Source organism: Mastacembelus armatus, chromosome 11 (genome assembly GCF_900324485.2).
Source record: "Mastacembelus armatus chromosome 11, fMasArm1.2, whole genome shotgun sequence".
NCBI lineage: Eukaryota > Metazoa > Chordata > Actinopteri > Synbranchiformes > Mastacembelidae > Mastacembelus > Mastacembelus armatus.
Genome location: NC_046643.1, coordinates 19,758,805 through 19,778,989, shown reverse-complemented (window position 1 = coordinate 19,778,989; position 20,185 = coordinate 19,758,805). Strand labels below are relative to the sequence as shown.

The window sequence follows — 20,185 nt, the reverse complement described above, 5'->3', positions numbered from 1 at the left end:
GGCTTGGGACAAAGTAGGACAAGTCTCTGACAGCTGGTGGGCACTACACACTTTAATTTTGACATTTTATTCAGAGCCAACTTTCTGCCAGTCGTCCAGCAGGGTGTCTGATAAAATGCAAAAAAAAGACATTTTTGAAATGTGATGAACAGATGGGCCTTTGTGAGAGAAGCCAACGTTAGATCTCATGTAGATTTCTATTATTATCATTACTAGTCCTAAATAATCTTTTTTGGAAGGTTTTGTTTCTGTTATTAATAATCTGCATGTTACATTTTGGAGCATTTAAATGCACATTGCAGATTTTTAGATTTCTGAACATATTGTGTGCACTTAGCAGTATTCTTCCATACTTGTGGACAATATAAAATCACTTGGCAGACACTAACAGTGAACATCAGTGTGGCATTCATTTTGTGCAGTTCCAACATTTTTGCATCTTAATACAGAAAAACTCAAAAACTCTTCTCTCTAGTCCAAAAACAGAGAGTTATTCTAATTAAACCAAAGGACTTTGATTGTCAAGAATCTGCTGACGACTTCATTCCTGCAAAAATGAATGAATATCAGTGGATGCCTGGAAGTGACACTGGGAAAATGTTAAAACACCACACCTGCTGCAAAATTGTAAGTAGTGTTGTGTTTGTGTTGTTCAGTAAATGGTCCTCAAGACTCCAAACCACCAGTGCAGACTTTTAAGGGGCCTCAGAGACGATGAATCCCTCTAACCCCAGACTGAAGCTGCAGCAGTGATGTGTTTAGGTGTAAGAAGAAGTTGGAGAAAGAATGTATTTTAGTGTTGTGTCATTAATTCCTATTTATATCTTCTCTAGGAGGTGGTGATGCTGCAGGAAAGAACAAACCTGACAATAGAACAAAAATCCTAAATATGAGACGTTTATAACAACATGGTGATTTGTGCAAAAGTAAACAAGGAAGGAGTTTTGTTTTACTTACAGGCCTGCACGCACACACACACACACACACACACACACACACACACACACACAAGCCGCCATTTTATCTCACCCTCTTACCTTCTCGAAGCCCATGCATGCACTCGCTCCCTCTCGTGCACACATCATACACTCGCACATCTGCGCAGACATACACACCCAGCCCCCAGCTCGACACACGCACACACAGACACGCACACATCCTTTGCCTGCTGCAACCCATTTCCACGCACACACACCAAAAACACACATATACCGCCCCCCCCTTGCGCACACCCTATACGCACACACATTCATGCACGCTAACACACACAGACTCTGTTCCCCTCCCCCCTCCTATTCCATACCAGGGCACGTTGTGACAAAACAAAGAACACCCCATAATACTCACAGTCGCACAGTATGCATGGTAACCAGTTATGTCAGAGATGAAGGCATTGTGTGTGTTTTTTTTACTGTATATATGAACACACACATAATGTCTGCAGATAAATAAACATGCACACACACAATAAAGCTGCAAAAAACACACATAAACATTCCACAAACCTACATATACACACCTCCCACACAGACACACACACACTAGTACATACACAGACTCACAAAATTACAGGCTAACGAGTATACATCCATACACAAACACACACACACACATATATAGCCACATGTACACACCCAAAAACACACACACATAAAGGTGCATGTCTATATAAATAATGGGACACATGAACATGAACACTGAGACACACACAATTAAAAGAAGGACAAATGAAACAAGATATAACACACAAACACAAAACGACGAAAGCAACAGACAAAAAAAAAACACAAAGACATAAATGCAAATATAACATTCAACAACATTCAGGCACAAAGGTAAACAAAGACACACAAAATGAAAAGTGAGACCAAAACATAAAGACACAAAAGAAACATCTGAAAGGGAAAAAGTTAAAGACACATGAACACACACTCAGACAGGTCAGTGCACACAAACACACCCTGACGTGCACACGGTGAAATGCTGAATTAAAGTGTAGACGACACAAAATGAAACGGACATTTCTGAGTTCGACACAAACAAATTAGACGCACACATGATGAAATGTCTATGCATTGATTATGTACATGAAAAACACAACACAAACACAAGCCTTCATGATGCAAACAGAGAAAACTACAGGTCTGAACTGTGTATATATACAAAAAGAGACAAAATGACACGTGAATTTATAAATAAAGACAAAACATGCAAAGTTTCTGCTGGTTGCAGCATCACAACACTGATGTTTTCTTCTGAATATGGTCACTGAGGAGTTTTGAGAATCATTTTATATTCCTTGTTCTCCCCTGATGAGGCTTTAAAGTTGTTTAAATCATCTTATTCCACAACCTTGACACTATCAAACTGCACCAGCCTGCTCAAAGTCTTCATTAAACAGGCTGTAAATCCTCTTTACACTCTGGACTTCATTAAAATGACAAGCCTCAACTTTGAAAGCTTGAAATTCAACACTAAACGTGATCAGACATAAACATACGCACACACTGATACACACAATGTTGGATTGTGTGTATCAGTGTGTGCATGTGCTGATCTGCCTTTTGTTTATTATTTCCATTTAGTCATAAACAAGCGAAGCATTTGTTGTTTTTTTTTTTTTAATCGCTGCTCAGACTCAGAATGAAGAAGCTGGATACAGTTTCTCCTCCTGTCTCATGTATCTTTGTTTAAGCAAACCGGGCGTGCACGTGAGTGCGGGTGCACGATCTGTGCACGTGCACCCGCATGCATTTGTGCGCCCTCCGTGAGAAGAGAGAGAGGGGGAGGTCAGGTTTCTCTCAACTCCCCCTTCTTCTTTTTCATGCTGGTTGCCCATGACAACACACTTATAATGAGGTCAGACGCACATCCAATAATATTCACCAGCCAAACCAGTGAGAGAGCGAAGCGCACTGGGACAGGCAGCAGTCAAAGTGTCAGAGGCTGAACCAGCAGCAAGACAAGATGGCCACCACAGCAGCACAGTCAGCTGGTAATAAAACTGACCTGGAATCAGTTTTCACTTGTGTTTCCCATCATTCACCTGCTGATGAGCGACGCCTGGACTGGCCGGTTCATTAGCACCCAACAATAAATATACTCCCTGTGTTCTCAAAGTCATTTAAAAAACAACCTACAGGAGCAAAAATCAAATATTAACGACTCAAATCCACTGACGTGGAAACAACGTGGAAATCTTTTTATTTCCTCTGTTTCACCTTCGCTTCACAATAGAACTCTCACATTTTCACATAAGAGGAACATGATTTTGTTTTGTTTGGTTTTTGTCTGGTTGGTTACTCATGTGTCACATGCAATGAGGTGGAAAACATCTACAGAACACAGAACAGTGCATTGTACACTTCATAATGAGTACTTATCATTTACATCTACTTTATGCATGGGACAGCAATGAGAACAAGGTGTCAAGAGAACATGGGACAGTAATGAGAACAAGGTGACAGAGAACATGGGAGAGTAATGAGAACAAGGTGACAGAGAACATGGGACAGTAATGAGAACAAGGTGGCAGAGAACATGGGAGAGTAATGAGAACAAGGTGCCAAGAGAACATGGGAGAGTAATGAGAACAAGGTGCCAAGAGAACATGGGAGAGTAATGAGAACAAGGTGCCAAGAGAACATGGGAGAGTAATGAGAACAAGATGCCAAGAGAACATGGGAGAGTAATGAGAACAAGGTGCCAGAGAACATGGGACAGTAATGAGAACAAGGTGCCAAGAGAACATGGGGCAGTAACGAGAACAAGGTGCCAAGAGAACATGGGACAGCAACGAGAACAAGGTGCCAAAGAACATGGGACAGTAACGAAAACAAGGTGCCAGAGAACATGGGACAGCAACGAGAACAAGGTGCCAGAGAACATGGGACAGCAACGAGAACAAGGTGCCAGAGAACATGGCGCTGTAAAGAGAACAAGGTGCCAGAGAACATGGGACAGCAATGAGAACAAAATGCCAAGAGAACATGGGGCAGTAATGAGAACAAAGTGCCAAGAGAACATGGGGCAGTAATGAGAACAAGGTGCCAGAGAACATGGGCCAGAGAACATGGGACAGTAACGAAAACAAGGTGCCAGAGAGAGAACATCGGACAGTAACGAAAACAAGGTGCCAAGAGAACATGGGACAGTAAGGAGAACAAGGGGCCAGAGAACATGGGACAGCAATGAGAACAAGGTGCCAGAGAACATGGGACAGCAATGAGAACAAGGTGCCAGAGAACATGGGGCAGTAATGAGAACAAAGTGCCAAAAGAACATGAGACAGTCATGTAAATAAAGCCTGTGGGGAGAAACAAAAGACATGAAGATGAAAAGAGGGATGATGGGGAAAAAGAACAACAGATAAGATGCTGGTGAAACCGTTTTCATGGTTTCTCCAAGTGTCATTCACGCCCAGACGCTGCCGTCAGTCAGACAAAGGGCGGAGGAGCTGATCCTCCATGCCGTGTCGGAGCAAGGGATCCATTTTAGACTGCCAATCAAAATGAACCCAGGTCATTTACATACTGTATTCATTCAAAACCAGGGGAACACCACCCCCTATTGTTCACTGTGTGTTACTGCATTAACCCCCCCCTCCCAAACAAAAACCACTAATGTGTGCAGACAGACAGCAGTGTCTGAATCTGAAACGTGCCACTGGAATAATTATACACTTTTAAATAGCTAATAGTTATAATCAGCTAATTGATTAATTCTCTGCAGATAGAAACAGAAGGTTGAGCTCTCATCAGTGCGTCTGTCTTCAGATGTTAATGCACAGGTACTTTTTATTTCAGGAGCTTAATAAACAGACCAAAATAAAAACATGTATTTGTGCATATGCAAAAGTCAATACTCAGTAACCCTCATGTTATTCAAATGAAGTAATGTTTAAATGAATAATTTGGTGATGATGCCTCATTTGCTCAGTTTTTATTTATTTTGTGCTTTGTTATGTAGTTCAGGCTTCAAGTTTCACTGCCTGCAAAAATGTCTGTAACTCAAAGGACATTAAATCAAAACTGGATTCTGTAGCTTTTGGAAATCATTGCCTGAACATGCTCAGCTTCCCAGTTCCATTAATTCTTCTGTGGTAAAATGTGGCTGCACCACATTTAATGCAAACAGCAAAATGAAAAAGTAATGGGGTTAGATATATATAATAAGGAGCAGGGGGGAGAAATGTGGCTCAAATGAGAGTTAATCAAAATAAAATCGAGTCATGGTGAAACAACATTCAAGTACTGTTTTTATTATTTCCAAACACCCACCACTTCCAACAATTATCATTCAATACAGAGTTTTTCACATCTGTAATTATTGCTTCAGCTGTTATCACGTTTTGTTTCTTCCACTAGAAGCTTATTATCAGGATTCTTTTAGTTTGACAAACCAGGCTGCGATGATCTTTCAAACACTAAACAGTCAAGTAAAAATATCTAAAAAGAAAAAGGAAAAAAAAAACAAAAAAAAAACACTAAAATAATGTTCCCCAAGAAACAAGGAGCAAAGAAAATTATATATATATATATATATATATATATATGTTAATAATACTTGTAATCATCCATACATTATCAAAGGAAACCGTCATCTTTAAAAACAATGGAAAAATACCTAAATAAAGTGGAACTTGAATTAATTTTAATGGAGAACACCCTCAGTTTCAAGACTTAAATTGTTATCACGCTGGCTCAGGACAACAAGTGTTAGAGAACATGAAGGAGTCTACAACTAAAACCAATAATCTAGCTTACAAATTGATCATTTGTCATCCATTATCTCTGAACGAACACGCATCCTGTGTCACAGTATTTAGTGAAGAACTGCAAGAAATAAGCATAAAAAGGCTAAATGAGATAATTATTTTCATATGCTGAAAGAATTAGAACAGATGACTTGGAAATTATTTTCAGAAGAAGATGGATATATTTTCTTTTTCAATATAAAACAAAAGTCATTTGTGCTAAAATACAATTGGTTGACACACAGCTAAGAGTAAGTCCTGAGGGTCTACTCATGTCCACAAACACTTCAGGCCAGAGAAACAACACACGACCCCTTTAAACTGAGCGGTTTTCTCCCTTAAGGCCTCCAGGAGGTGCTAACAAGCCACGGAGGTTCCAGCAGGGCCAGGAGGAGAAAAGGAGGAGCGGAGAACACATGAGGAGGTTGTGTGTGGACTCTTTGTTCTTTAGCCACATCTACTCTAGACGTATTAACTGTGTCAGTGGAGCTTCCTGACATCGTGGCTCAGCCAGAAAACCTGTTAAGTGGCTCCATGTGATAAGGCAGCGACAGAAACACTTCAGGCCTTCACAGTGAACTGTGGTGGCTGAAAGTGTCAGCACAGACGCACGAAAAACAGAATAAATGAGGTGAAATCTGCCACTGACGCTGCAGGAAATGAAGGCGTTTTAGTTTCTGTGCATATGAAGCCACTTTAAACGTCACTAGTTCAATCAGATCATTGCCTGGATCACAGCAGAGACAGCAGTTGGACTCCACCTCACTCGTTCTCATTTTGTGCAGAAAGAACACCTCAAATACAGACAGAACAACCCGGAAATCTGTTAGTTCCGACAGAACAGCGTTCTCCTGATTTTTAATTTCCTAATGTAACACCCTGCACTTAGTGGGATCCAGCTAAGAGCTTTAAATCAAACAAACGTCATGACTCTCCACCGTCAGTGTGTCTCAGTTTAGTGGAGATTCAGTGTCGCGTCCACAGTGACACAGCAGAACAAAGCCTTTTCTAAACACCAGGCCATAATGACAATAAAACATAACTTCAGGTGCTAACACGTGTGTTTTGAACAAACATTCACATATTTCTGCTGCCAGGTAAAAGCTCTGACTCCTCATGTTTTTCATGTCTGTTTTTGATGCAGCTACAGGACTGCAAGAACCAGCGTTTCACCTGGCAGCACAGTTTACAACTTCTCTCATTTCTCGTTTAATTATTGGAAATAAGTATATTGGCATTATTACCTACTGCATGTCCATGTGTACATGTGTACATGTGTATGTATTTAGGCTGCAGAGGTGAAGTCAGTAAGGCCCTAAAGAAACTCATTTGTTAATTCTCTCTACAGATCTGGATGAAGTAACAGTCAGCACTTTTCAGAACATAAGTTGAATTTATTAGACACACCGAGCTAAAACTAATGCAGTCTAACACTAGAGTCATGCAGCCGCTCATTTTTTTTCGTACAGAGGTGTCGTACTGCATTATGCAACCAGCTGTTTGCGTGTTTCAGCTGCAACCATGACTACGTCCACTGTTTGTATCTGTAAGGCATCTAAGGTCCAACCCTCTGTTGCTCAACCTGCCTCCTCCCATTAATAAAACCCTGTTTTCTTGTCAGTGAGGAGTGCTGCTCACATGCGTAAGTCATGTGATCGTGCCGCGTATCTACGATGAAAATGACGCCTATCCAGAGCCCGTCGGTCCCAGCACCACACCCACATCAAGTCACTATGGCTGAAGGCACTGTTTAAACACATCTATCTCATCCACCTTCACACCACCCTCTCCCCTGGGTGCTTTCTCCCTCCCTCCCTCCCTCCCCCTGTTCGGTTAACCCCCCCCCCCCCCCCCCCCCCATCCACCTCCATTTCCACTTCCTCCTCCTCCTCTTGTGGCGTCTATAGCAGGACGCAGCGCTTCTTGGGTTTGTTGTCTGGGGGCTCCAGAGCTGCCAGGATGGCCTCATCAAAGACATTCTTCAGTCCCCTCTGAGAAACAGACAGAAAAAACACCCGTAAGCTACTTTCCCACCCTAGAGCTCCTGGCAGCTTTAATAAACATGTCTGTACTGTGCTGCACTGTGGTCTATGGACAACAGCATCCTGATTCTCTCTATGTACTGTATGTCAGTATCACTAGCTGTCATTGGCTATACTCACATTACTAAGTGCTTATTGAAGAGATACTTACTCGAGAGTTAGGATGAGAACCTTCAATCTACCATTCAAACTCACTGCCTTCAGTCATTGCTTTCTGAAAGCTTACTTTTACATATCTACACCTAAATGCAGCACTGAGTTATTCATGTATTTTTCAAAGTATCAGTTTCACTGGATGTTCAGACTGAAAACAGACTGGGTGTGGTGTTTCTGATACTGAGATGACAAAATGTGACGCAGGATGTGCAATTTGAGTGAGTCCCGAGTGAGTCCCGAGTGAGTCCCGAGTGAGTCCCGAGTGAGTCCCGAGTGAGTCCCGAGTTTCAAACCTGGCCCACAGTCTGTTGATGTCACATTTTGGTACCTGCTACCAGATACTATCCCCTAATGTAAAGCTCCAAAAACGAGTCGAGTAGGGTTGAGTAGCAGAAAAGCTACTCTGTATATGTTTATTACATTAAACAGTTTTAAATCTTTACCTGTGTAAGAGCTGAACACTCCACATATTTGACAGCTTTGAGCTCTCGGGCCAGTTTCTCTCCACTCTCGCTGGTCAGGGCTCGCTGTTTGTTCTTGGCCAGTTTCTCCAGAGTGTTGGTGTCGTCTCTCAGATCCACCTGAGTCCCAACCAGCAGGAAAGGCGTCCGCGGGCAGTGGTGTGAAATCTCTGGCACCCACTGTGAGGACACAAGGTCAAAGAAGCTGGTTGGTCTTTTGTGCGTGGAAAGACAATGATGTTTCAACACACCACGCTTCAAAATGATTCACACATGGAGTATTTAACGAGCAAAACAATTAAATAAATCAAAAAACAAGGTCATGGTTTTGGAAAACAAGTGTGCAAGTGTGTCAAAGACAGAACAAAACAAACCTTCTCTCTGACGTTCTCAAAGGAAGAAGGCGAAACGACGGAGAAACAGACGAGGAAGACGTCGGTCTGAGGGTAGCTGAGGGGTCGCAGTCTGTCGTAGTCCTCCTGACCTGCGAGGAAACAAAAACTCATTAACAGCAAACAACAACAAACACTGACAAAAACAAAACGTACAGCAGCCACAGGCGAGGAGACACTTTTCCTGCCATTTGAGAAGGTTAAACCCACAGATCTGAATCCTACGACGAATATTATGAATAATATTAACCCAGAAACTTTCTTTTTACCTGCAGTGTCAAACAGTCCCAGAGTGTACGGCTCCCCGCCGATCATCACCGTTACTGCATAGTTGTCAAACACCTGAGAGAGATGGCGGGACAGGGTAATCAATAAAGTTGAATCTGAGTTGGAACGAGCAAAGAGACGACTAAAGCTGCAGAGACGGACGGAGCATAAAGGAAGAAGGAAACACGAAGTAACACACAAGACACAACATTTTGAATATTCTTCAAGACAAAACAGGAAGTGCACTTCTGACCTTCAACAGGCTTGTTAGTGTCAAACAGAAGAGGAACACAAATTCTGTACTACACTTGTGAGGACCCTCTTTGACACGATCCATTCAAGAACCCACAACCCTAAATTTAAACTAAATTCTGCAACCAGACAGGAGTGAGGACCAAACACAATGTTTTGATGTTCCTGTCTGAAACTCATGCTGGACTTTAGGAACATGCAAGAACCAAAACACACACACACACACGGAAACACACACACACACACACTCACACACACAGGGTTTCACATCACTGCAGCCCCTCCAGTGATGTTAGTCAGAGCAATGTTTCCTCTTTGCCCTCTTGTTCAAACAGAAAAGAACATGAGAAAATAAATTAAATAAAATGCTTTTTTAAATTTTTTATATAAAACACGATGACAAACTTGAGGTGCTGGGATAAAGATTTTGGTGATTTTCCTATATTCTTCCATCCTGCACATGTCAAACGGAAATGGGACAAAACAGAAAAGAGCAAAGATGAAACTGAGTAAAATCAGCAGCAGGTTTTGCTTGTTAACAGAGATTTTCCTTAAAATAGGAAAAGTTTTATTTACTCTAAATATGTGACAATAAGGCAAAAAAACTAAACGATGTATTTAAATAAAATGTATTAAATAAAAAAGCTGCTTCTTCAGGATCTTTATAATCTGATAAAAGTCCAATTTTGGTTTAACTCCCCAATCGCTCAATCTTACTTATCCATTCTAACTGTTTTCAGTTTGGAAGGGAAGACTGTTTTGGTTTTCTCTAACCATTGGGTAGTGACTGACATGTCCGTCCTGCCATTGTCATTGTCAGTTGTCCCAGAAACTGCTGGAAACACGCCGGCTACTCTCAATAAAGGGAGTACTGTCGCTGCTGATCAGGTGAACAGATTCAGCTCAGTCCTCCCTCCTGTTCCAACACTCTCCCACCTCCAGGCCACGGCCATGTGCAGTAACATGCCTGCAAACCTCTGTGGAGGTGAACTGAAGCACATAGTCAACCAGGTGTGGTCTGCTGTTGCCTGCAGACACCGTTTGGTTTTAATGAACCCTGTATGCACAGACAAGTTCACGATAAACTACAGGACGTAGCCTGCAGGAGAGGAAACCACATTAAATATTACAAACACAGACACACACTTTTTCCTGTGCCTGTTTCATCTTAATGCAACCAGGCAGGTCAGCAGGGGACTAGAAACACTGGCCCCGTGACGTTTCCTACATTGTGACATTGTATGTCTATGGTTGTGTCCTGAACCTCAGGTCAAAATGCGCCTGAAGAAGATTCAGTTACTGATCCTTCTTTTCTTAAATAAAACAAATCTTTAATTTTATTTTTCACACAAGTCTTTATATCTTAAATAAGTATTGTGTTGGCATTTCACTTTCTCAGAGTTAAACGAGAACAATTCTGAGGGGAACATGAACGTGTGAACCAAATTTCGTCAAAATCCATGAAAGGCGGGAAGTAACGAAGTCCAAATACTTTGTTACTGTACTTAAGTAGATTTTTTAGGACTTTTTTACTTTCACTTAATACATTTAAACACAAATATCTGTACTTTCTACTCTACATTATCAAAACAGGCTCATTACTTTTTCAACCTCGCGGATGACGACAAGACGTAACTAACTAGAGAGGGAAATCGAGTGAGTGCACAGCTTATGATGGAAAGAAAACTCGCAGTGCGACATGGAAGACGAAAGGGATCCAGGGAGTGTTGCCGAGTCCGACGACGATGCAGCACATTTGGAAAAGCAAGACATTCCCCATCCATGAGCGTATTTAAAAGAGCGGTTCAATGTAGTCGGCTTCAAGAATGATTCACGGTGAATCCATTGTGTTTTGTTTCCTGTACCAGCACTGTGCAGGTTGTTAATAAAAGAAGAATTTCCTTTTTTTGTCGAACTTTTTTTAACTTTTGTGGAGTTATCATAAGATGTACCGAGCATCATTGACAGCAAAAAAACAGACCCTGTACTTTCTTACTTTTACGTGAGTAAAGGAGTTGAGTCAGTACTTCGACTTTTACCAGAGCCTTTTTTCACACAAGTATCTGTACTTATACTTAAGTACAGGATGTGAGTACTTTTGCCACCTCTGCAATCCATATCCTATCTGTAGTTCATCTTGAATTACAAATGTAAATGACCAAAGCGTGGATGGACTATAAAAACTAGGGCTGGGACTTTAACGCATTAATGTGGATTAATTAATTACAGAAACAATAACGGGCTTAAAAAAAAAAACAACAACAACAACAACAACAATATTCAATCGCACTTTTCTATGGCGACAGAACTTCATCATCACCATAGAAAAGTGCGATTGAATGTGTTATTTTTTAACGTATTATCATTTCTGTAATTAATTAAACAATATTAATACGTTACAAATCCCAACCCTAACAAAAACAGAATTATCTTATTTTAATCCACTTATAGGTTTTGTTTTTCCAGATTAAGACAGTCCCTTGGACAACACAGTTCAGGTTGTAACACACACACACAGGCCGAAGTACTGGTCTGTTCAAGTTTAGACAGAAACCCTGATATGGTGACGCACGGTGCAGGGTGAGGCACCGAGACACATAATTCAAGTACACACTACACAGACGTGCTCGGCGTGTACATTCACACACATACACACATGCACCCAAAGACACAAACACACACACACCCTAAAGCAGATGCAGGGTTGTGATGTGATGTGTTTGGACAGAAGTCTGATCACACACGCTGGTTTCAGTGGAACAGAGCTGCAGATACACAGAGAAGTGACCTGTTAGTACTTGTGATATTTAGCGTTAAGACATTTCAGAGATGATACCCTGGATGCGGCATTAAATTCTGGTAAGGCGACGTGCTTCTGAGGGATTATTTCCTGGAGCGGACTTCCTCTCTCCTGTTTTCTTAGCGCGGCTGTCGGGTGACCGCAGCATCGATGTGAAAACACTCGGCACAAACACAATGAAGTAAAGATGAAACAAAGTTTACGCCCGATTAGAGTCAAAGCTCTATTCCTCTGCTCTTCACACTCACAAATAATAAGCAAAGCAGAGAAAAAGCCCTGATCACTATAACTTCACTGACACCAGCCAATGGAATAAAGAGGAAGATCAGTGTGTCAATAATCACTTTTAACTAAATTCAGTGGCTTTAAGTTTGAAAGTTTTTTAACCCAGGGCTGCATGATGGTGATGGTGCATGTGGCATAATAAGGCTGCAACTAACAACAGGACAATATAGGCAGGAACAGGACATGGAACATAGAATAAAGCCAACATAACAATAGAACAATACAGAACAATTACAAAACTGCTGATAAGTGACTGAATGACTGGGAGCCACGTAATCATTATTATTATTAATATATTTCACAGTTGTTATTTACTGTAGATACGTACCACATATGTAGTAAGTAAGCAAATGAATAAAAGAATTAAAGAGTAAAACAATGTAGATCTGGTTATGCCTCCAAGGATTTCCATTTATCAGTAATAAAAATTAAATATACTGCAGACAGGCAGGACGTATTTAAGCCAAAACTTGTTGGGGGGGGGGCAGGGTGAGGCAGACGAGAAGAGGAAGTTAAAGCTGAGTCAGCACCGCTGGTTCTGCAATCCTCTGATCAAAGTGTGCTGATGACAGACAGAGATGCCGTACGCATAGAAAACAGTAGAAATACTCTGTGAAGCTGCTGGACAGTCCAGCCTGTCAACAGTCAGTCAGCTGTTTTCTGACTGTTGCAAACCAAAACGTTTGCAGGATCGATGGGGCTGAGGTAACAGTCTGGACGCGGCTTATATCAGACTGCAGAGACTCTGAGGAGTGTCCTCATTGTGCCGTTTCAGCAGGACATGACACTTCTGAACAGAAGAGTCAGGCAGGAAATGTAGGAGGGCTGCAGGGAGTCTGCACATGTACACATTCATACACAACACTGTGCAAAACGTTTTAGGCATGTTAGATGTTTAGATTCTTATCTATCACAAAAGACAATCAGGAAACGTCTGATCTGTCACTAAAAATCTATTTTTAACTCAAACCGGCGCAAAGAGGTGTTAACAGATGGTCCGGACCCCTCAGAGCCCTGAGCTGAGGATCATGGCCTCAGCCTGGGACCACATGAGGACACAGAGGACACTAAAGCAGCCTGAATCCAAACAACTGTGCCTGCTGCTGGAACAATCCAACCTGCCAAGTACCTTGATCAAGAGTACTGAGGAGAACTGGTGCTGTTTCAAAGGTAAACAGCTGCCACCACAAATGCTGAACCCTTTTCTGTTTCCTGTGCACATATTCGTGCAATTGAGTTCGAAAGCATCCTCGCTTTACTTTTAGTCCCTAACACATTAGCACAGTCCTGGACATAAACACACACACAGAAAGCTGCCATTCTAACAACTCACCCACACAGCAACAGGCAGACAGTTTGAGGGGAAAAATATCATCCACAAGCTTAATGTTTTCAACTCTTTTCATATACATCCTGTGTTTCTGCAGAACATGTCAGTAACTCCAACTCGGAGGGTCCATGCTTAACAGGAACAGTTTGGCACAATGGGAAACATGTTTATTTTTGTTTTATTTAGAGAAACTCTGAGGTGCTGAGAGGTGGATGATGTTATTCGCCAGGCTAGCTGTTTAACATTCACACATGACAGTGTTATCAAAGTGCATCTGAAAGGTTTGATCCCGTCTCAAACAGGAGAACTATATGCTAGATGTAAAATCAGCAGTGTTGGTACGACGATACTGGGTTTTGGTGACAGATCGCCGCCTGTGTAAACTACACGCTTCTTTTCGTGTCTGTTCAGTCCAGACAAAGTATAAACAAATGTCATTTCCTGACAGGAAGGAGCGATGGGTACAGAGTGTTTATGGTAAATGAAAAACGCTGCTGCTGCATGTGTGCACAATGCCAGTTTCATGTCAGCTCCGATCAGTTTGCAGCAGTGCCAGCTAGTTGTTGAACAAACTCACCGTGGGGACGTATTCAGAGGGAAACTTGTTGGTCGTGTAAGATATGAGCAGGCAGGTCTTTCCCACTGCACCGTCTCCCACCACCACACACTTGATAGTCTGCATCTGAGGAGGGGAGGAGAGGAAGAGTGGAGGTGAGGGAGGGGAAAGTAAAACTAAAACTTTTTTTTTTTTTTTTTTTTTTTTAAAATCAGTAAATTGTAAAAAGACCTTTAAAACATGATAATTGTGGCTTCACAAATGGAAAGAAGCTCTTAATTTATAGTTTCACATTAGATAATTTGAGTTTTTTCCTTCTTTAATAAGCTTTTTACTTTTTGTTTTGACATTCTATAAAATAATAAAAAGGACACTCATTGTGTGGACAACAATCTCTTCCTTTTCATAACTGAAGCATGAATCAATCCGTGTATTTGATTTCTGGTCTGTCAAAATACCCCAAACACACTTAAAAGCTCATCACAGAAAATACTAATGAGTTGAACTTTCAGTCCTGACTTGATGCCAGAGTTTAATGTTTTAACTTGAAAGTGTGAAGCCTCCGTTCACCAGTTATGTTATTAAACTGAACCTTTTAACGAACGCTTCCACTTTCAGTTCAGTTTAATTTCAAGACTTGTCAACCTGGGCTTTGGGAAAGTGCAATTATAAGCTGATTTTACACAGCAAGTCATTTAACAACAAAGAAAATAAATTGCAGCTTAACTGATACACAATAACACACTAAAATGTGTTTTCACCAGACAGTTTGAATATATTACTTCATCCAAAATAAACAGAGCTGGTTGCTAAAAGGTTTGTGGGCCTGACACTCCTTGAAAACAACCAGACAACAGTAGCCTGCAGGCAAAAAGAAAAAGTCCTGCTTTCTTTTGCTCGTCACACGGGCTGCATGGAAACAAACTGCAGCCTTCATGTATCACATAGCAGGTCGACACGGATGCCATGAGTGTCAGTAAACACAATGTGAGACAATTGATGGAATCAGTGCTAGTTGTGTAACACTGGTTCACTGCATGCTGTCTGGAGATCCTGTGACCATCCATATGCTGAGCAGCTCACATACTCAGGCTGCGTTTCATTAAGGGGGACAATGGTCAAGGGGTATGGGCTGCTACTTCTTCATTGGCTCTTTGTCAGCACCGTTTGGCAGTGGCGGCTCTCAGCTGATGAGTCAGGGACAAGTTCACTGGTCATCTGCAGGGACCATGACACCAGTTATGTCTGAGGAATTCACTCTTCACATACACATGCAGAGATTAGTGTGAAATACACTATTGTTTCTTGTACACACTGTTATCTGCGTCATGTTGGTCCTGTTCTGAATTCCTCAGCAGCCTGCGGCATCTGCTTATTTCATTACCGCTTCAGCTTTTACTGCAATCAATAAACTTCTCTTCGACTGGATGTGGGTTCACGTTTTAAAACTCGGCTATGAAGTTTAATCTCATAAGAAAGCACCCAATAATTATAGAGACTAATTGATGCATTAATGACCAAATTAGATCATTGTCATCATCTCAAATCAGAGAATTTGCACCAATTTTGCACCAATGAGTCTAATTATTATGTCTAAATATAATTTTCCAGAGGCCAAGGTGCTGTCTACACAGCTTTTTTAAAAACTATTTAACTTTGTCACTTTGGGGCTCCGGGAAACTATTTTCTCACATTTAACAAACAAAATGATTGATTCAGTCAGGAGAACAGTCAATCGACAAATCAATAATGATTAGAATTGCTATGCACACCCCAATGCACTACATGTATCTGTACCTTGTTGCTGTAAGACATGAATGATGCAAAATGACCTTCTTGTACAATAAAAACTATTGATCTAGAACCCAAACATATTGAGTTTACAGTGATTCGTCAATAAAAGGTGGTCTCTTCAAATATATATATTTTCTATCTTCTATCTTCTGCATTGATCAGGAAAACACAAGGTAAATCGTCCCAATGTGAAATGAAAGCAAAGGTTTGGCACTTTGACTCTGTAGTAAATACAAACATCAATTACCAGACCTGGTTGATTGATTGATTGATAGGTAGGTATTGATTACAAGACATAAACAAACTACAAGTGATGTGACATCTAACACTTCCGCATAGACAACTTGTGAAAACAAGACTTCGCCTGTTTCTCAGGCCGGTTCCTCGGTGTGTTCGTGTGTTGGCAGAGACTTAAAGTTGTGAAAGGATGGTTTAGGACTCGCTGACCAGAGTTTAATAACAAAAAGTTAAAAACTTTAACCGGAGTCGCGGCTGTTGGGAAGCTAACGTTAGCTAAGCTAAGCTAAATTAACTCGCTAGCTAATGTGACGTTAGCTCTGCCAGGTCCCCACCCACAACAAAAACTCCAGTGGAAAATTAGTTTAAAAGAAATATACCAACAAAACAACACCTTTAGGGGTACATATATGCTGGTTTAAAGACATTCACCCATGTATTCGCTCTGTTTTGCCAACAAAAACACACCGATAACTTTGACCGGCTACCTAAAGTTAGCTTTACAGGTGCCGGTTAGCACAGTTAGCTGAGAGGCGGCGAACAGCCACAGCGTTTACAATAAAAAGTCCCCGTAAGTCCTGCCGGTGTGTTCGGGGCAGGTGTTTCAGTATTTACAGGTAAAAACCGAGAGAGCTCCTACCTTGTCTGCTCACAGCCGCCGGTAACGCTGTGGGACGTTCAAGTGCTTCCTGTAAACTCCCATTCTCGCAACACGGAAGCAGGAAATACATGGTATGTTCAAGTTCCCCGGGATTATTGTTTTTTTTTTCATACCCCAACATGTGTTAGGGCCTATCTGACCTGCATTGACTAGAACAAGTAAATGTGATCATATTACACCTGTTTTAGCCTCTTTGCACTGGCTGCCAGTGTGTTTTAGGACTGACTTTAAGATTTTATTAACTTTTAAAGCCCTTCATGCTTTGTAACACAAGTTTAGAAAAGAGCTTTATAAATAAAGCTTATTATAAATGACTCAAACTTAAAGATGAGTTTGACTTGTAGACTACATTTTTAGAGGAATCAAACCTTTTACTATTGAGACATCTGACTTTTAGAAAGGCTTTAAAACTTACAACTGCTCCTTTAATTTGTCCCTAACCAGTGTTAAAATATTTGCCATGGACTCTCCATTTGGTAACACTTTACTTGACTTATAGGCAATATACCAATATATAAACATTAGGTTAGTGGTTTATAATAAGCTACAGTAATGTGGCTGTGGGTAGATAAATCTTTATTACTGGAATAGCAAACTATAACTACAATTCCTCCTGTGGGCAGCCACAGCTGGAGGTTAGTGTATAAACTATTAATGGAGGACAATATTATAAAACACATTTTGTATTCATATGAAATGCATTCACAGAGGAGACTTTATGTGCTCTGTAAGAGCATAATAAAAACAGAACTTTAACAGACAGAGACTGGCTCATTTCTCAGTGACCACCAGAGGGGGATGAAGCACACTGTGTTTTTTTATTGTTGCAGAGCGATTAGAAATGTTTTAACACAACCAGAGAATAATCACAGAGACTTTCATTTGTTATTATCATCTCCACAGAGTTTTGAATAAACTACATCTGGATTTGACGTTAGAATGTCTTTTTTTAATCTCCTGCTGTTTCAGATTTCAGATGACAATGTTTAACCTAAATGTGTCTCAGCTTCCTCTTTGCACACACACACATGCACACACTTTCCTAACAGTGAATTATCGCAATATACAAACCATTTTTAGGAAATGCCACATTTTTAGTTAAGAGCTTCATTTACAAAAACAAATGTTGCAAAGTGCAAGCCTGGCTGCCACATCCTGCAGTGGAGCTGGATGACTTAACTATATTGTTTTGAACAGTCCTTTCCTCTGATGGCCTACCTTTGGCAGGTCAGTGTGGCCAATACGAAGGGCACTGGAGTAAGATTTGGATGAAGCCGTCCTCAGATGGTTGTACTCTGAAGTTTGCACACAAAGGAGAGAATCATAGACTATGTGCAATGGAACAAGTCAGCTCTGGGAAATAGAGGACTGTTTGGTAGCTTTAGGGCTGTGGGTTTGATCCCTGCAGCATGCATTCACATTTTGCAACCATAAAATTTAGGTCAAGTGTGTCTGTTCAAATATCTGGGGGTTTGCTGTGGCTGGATTGGCCAGTACTGATGTGCTGTAAGTGGAGGGACAGCTCACTGGGGGAAAGGCCAGTCGGCCTGTAGTGGTAACACAGCAGAAAATGAAATAATTACTATGCGAGTCACTTCTCCATTACCCTTCTCCTCCGAATAGCTTCACACTCTTCAAAAGCATTTCATCTCACTTTGATCTTGTTTCTCCTTTTTCCTTCTTCTTCTCCTCTTTGTTGCTTTCTTCTGGTTCCTCTCTCCTCTCCCTCACCCCATCTTTATCCCTCTCTCCCTCTGTGTGTGTCTCTATCAGTCGCTCACCCGTGACTAACCGAGGGGATGGATGTCAAGGACGTTGTGCTGCTTGTCTCCCAAAGATAATCCCATTAAACTCAGGAATTTAATTATAGATTATCTCACGCATTCACACACAGGCATGCACACACAAGCATGCACTTGCACCTGCCCTGTGCACACACACACATGCACAAAATACAGAAACTGGAACACCAAGATAATACTCATCCATGCAGACATTTTATCAGATGTAACTGCAGCACACAAAGACTTATAGTCACACACACCAACTACACACTGGCTTCACCCTGGTGCCCTGTCACTGTGTATCAGTGTCACCCTCCAGTCGGCATTAACAGCTTCACCAGACTGTTTTTAGAGCAGCAGGGACGCGGCACAACTTGATTTACTGTAACTGCCAAACAGGATAAATATGCAGGAATTTGAAGGTAGACTTTCTCAGTGTTAGCACAGCTGATATATGAAGCACAGTGTGAATGAAGCAACAGCAGTAAATCACCTATCACCTTATGTATTGGAAGTTACAGTTGCTTTAACGAATTATTGATCGTGTTAGTACAGTTACAGTAGCCCAACAAAATATATATTTAATATGGTTAGGGTAAATATTAGTCTCTGAGTTTTGTTTCATGTCATGTTTCCAGTTAACTGTGCTGGGGAAACTGGTCCATGGATGAAAAGACAGCCTCACTGGTTTACAACGACAATTCTAATACTATACTAACAATTGATGATTATGGAAAAACATAACTGCAGTTTAACTATCAATCATTGTATCTGAGCTATGAACATAGAGAGCAATAGTAATAATGGCGCCTTTCAAAGCACTTTTTAAAAACTGAGACAACTCCAATCATTTCTGTGTTCATGTTCATCTTGGCCAGTGAAAAAATAAAAAGGCTCAGTGAGAGGTATTATTTCCTAAGACTGATTCAAGAATCTGTGATTTGAAGAATAATAATCAGTATTGTTGGTCATGATAACACTCTGGCAGACAAAAGGCTTATTCGAAAGCTGCCTCTGCCTCTCAGTTATCCTAACAGATGTTTGTGAACTGTGTGAACAGCCTATTTGGATCTAGTAGCCTTAGTGGACATACTTCCTAATCCTTACAAAACAAAACATCCACGCAAAGTAAAAAAGCAAGAACATCAGTATCTTAACATCCTTTACATGTTCACATGTACAGAACCACAGCTCCAGCCTCCTCCTGTCAGGTCCATTGACAGACTCACCTGGACGAGCCAGGGGTTAAAGGGCACCCTGAGCACCACCAGCGATCTCAGGACAAACCCGACACCGTGGCCAGTCAACCTAACGCTGTCAGAGCGGCGTTCAAAGACATTTCTGCTGCTGCATTGTTTTCACTGCTTGTGTGGTTAAACTCACACACAGAGCATCATCATGTCTGAGTGTGGT

The 20,185-nt window shown here is 41.2% G+C and overlaps 1 protein-coding gene across 1 annotated transcript; it reads right to left on the bottom strand.

The window, feature by feature from the left end:
* Positions 1–7,609: 7,609 nt before the first annotated feature.
* LOC113126880 (cell division control protein 42 homolog) lies at positions 7,610–17,050 on the bottom strand. Its single transcript, XM_026301076.1, has 6 exons — positions 16,968–17,050; positions 14,318–14,422; positions 9,076–9,148; positions 8,789–8,898; positions 8,397–8,594; positions 7,610–7,746 (listed from the first exon to the last, which is right to left on the bottom strand). The coding sequence occupies exons 2-6, from the start codon at positions 14,420–14,422 to the stop codon at positions 7,657–7,659; spliced, it is 576 nt and encodes a 191-aa protein (XP_026156861.1). The 5' UTR covers positions 16,968–17,050; the 3' UTR covers positions 7,610–7,656.
* Positions 17,051–20,185: the final 3,135 nt, after the last annotated feature.

Bases quoted from the DNA above. Each gene is read 5' to 3' on its own strand.
- LOC113126880 (XM_026301076.1), bottom strand. From the start codon at position 14,422: ATGCAGACTATCAAGTGTGTGGTGGTGGGAGACGGTGCAGTGGGAAAG. The intron at 9,149-14,317 runs GTGAGTTTGTTC...CATCTCTCTCAG, and splicing joins CCTCTGAATACGTCCCCACG to GTGTTTGACAACTATGCAGT. The intron at 8,899-9,075 runs GTAAAAAGAAAG...GTTTCCTCGCAG, and splicing joins GGGACTGTTTGACACTGCAG to GTCAGGAGGACTACGACAGA.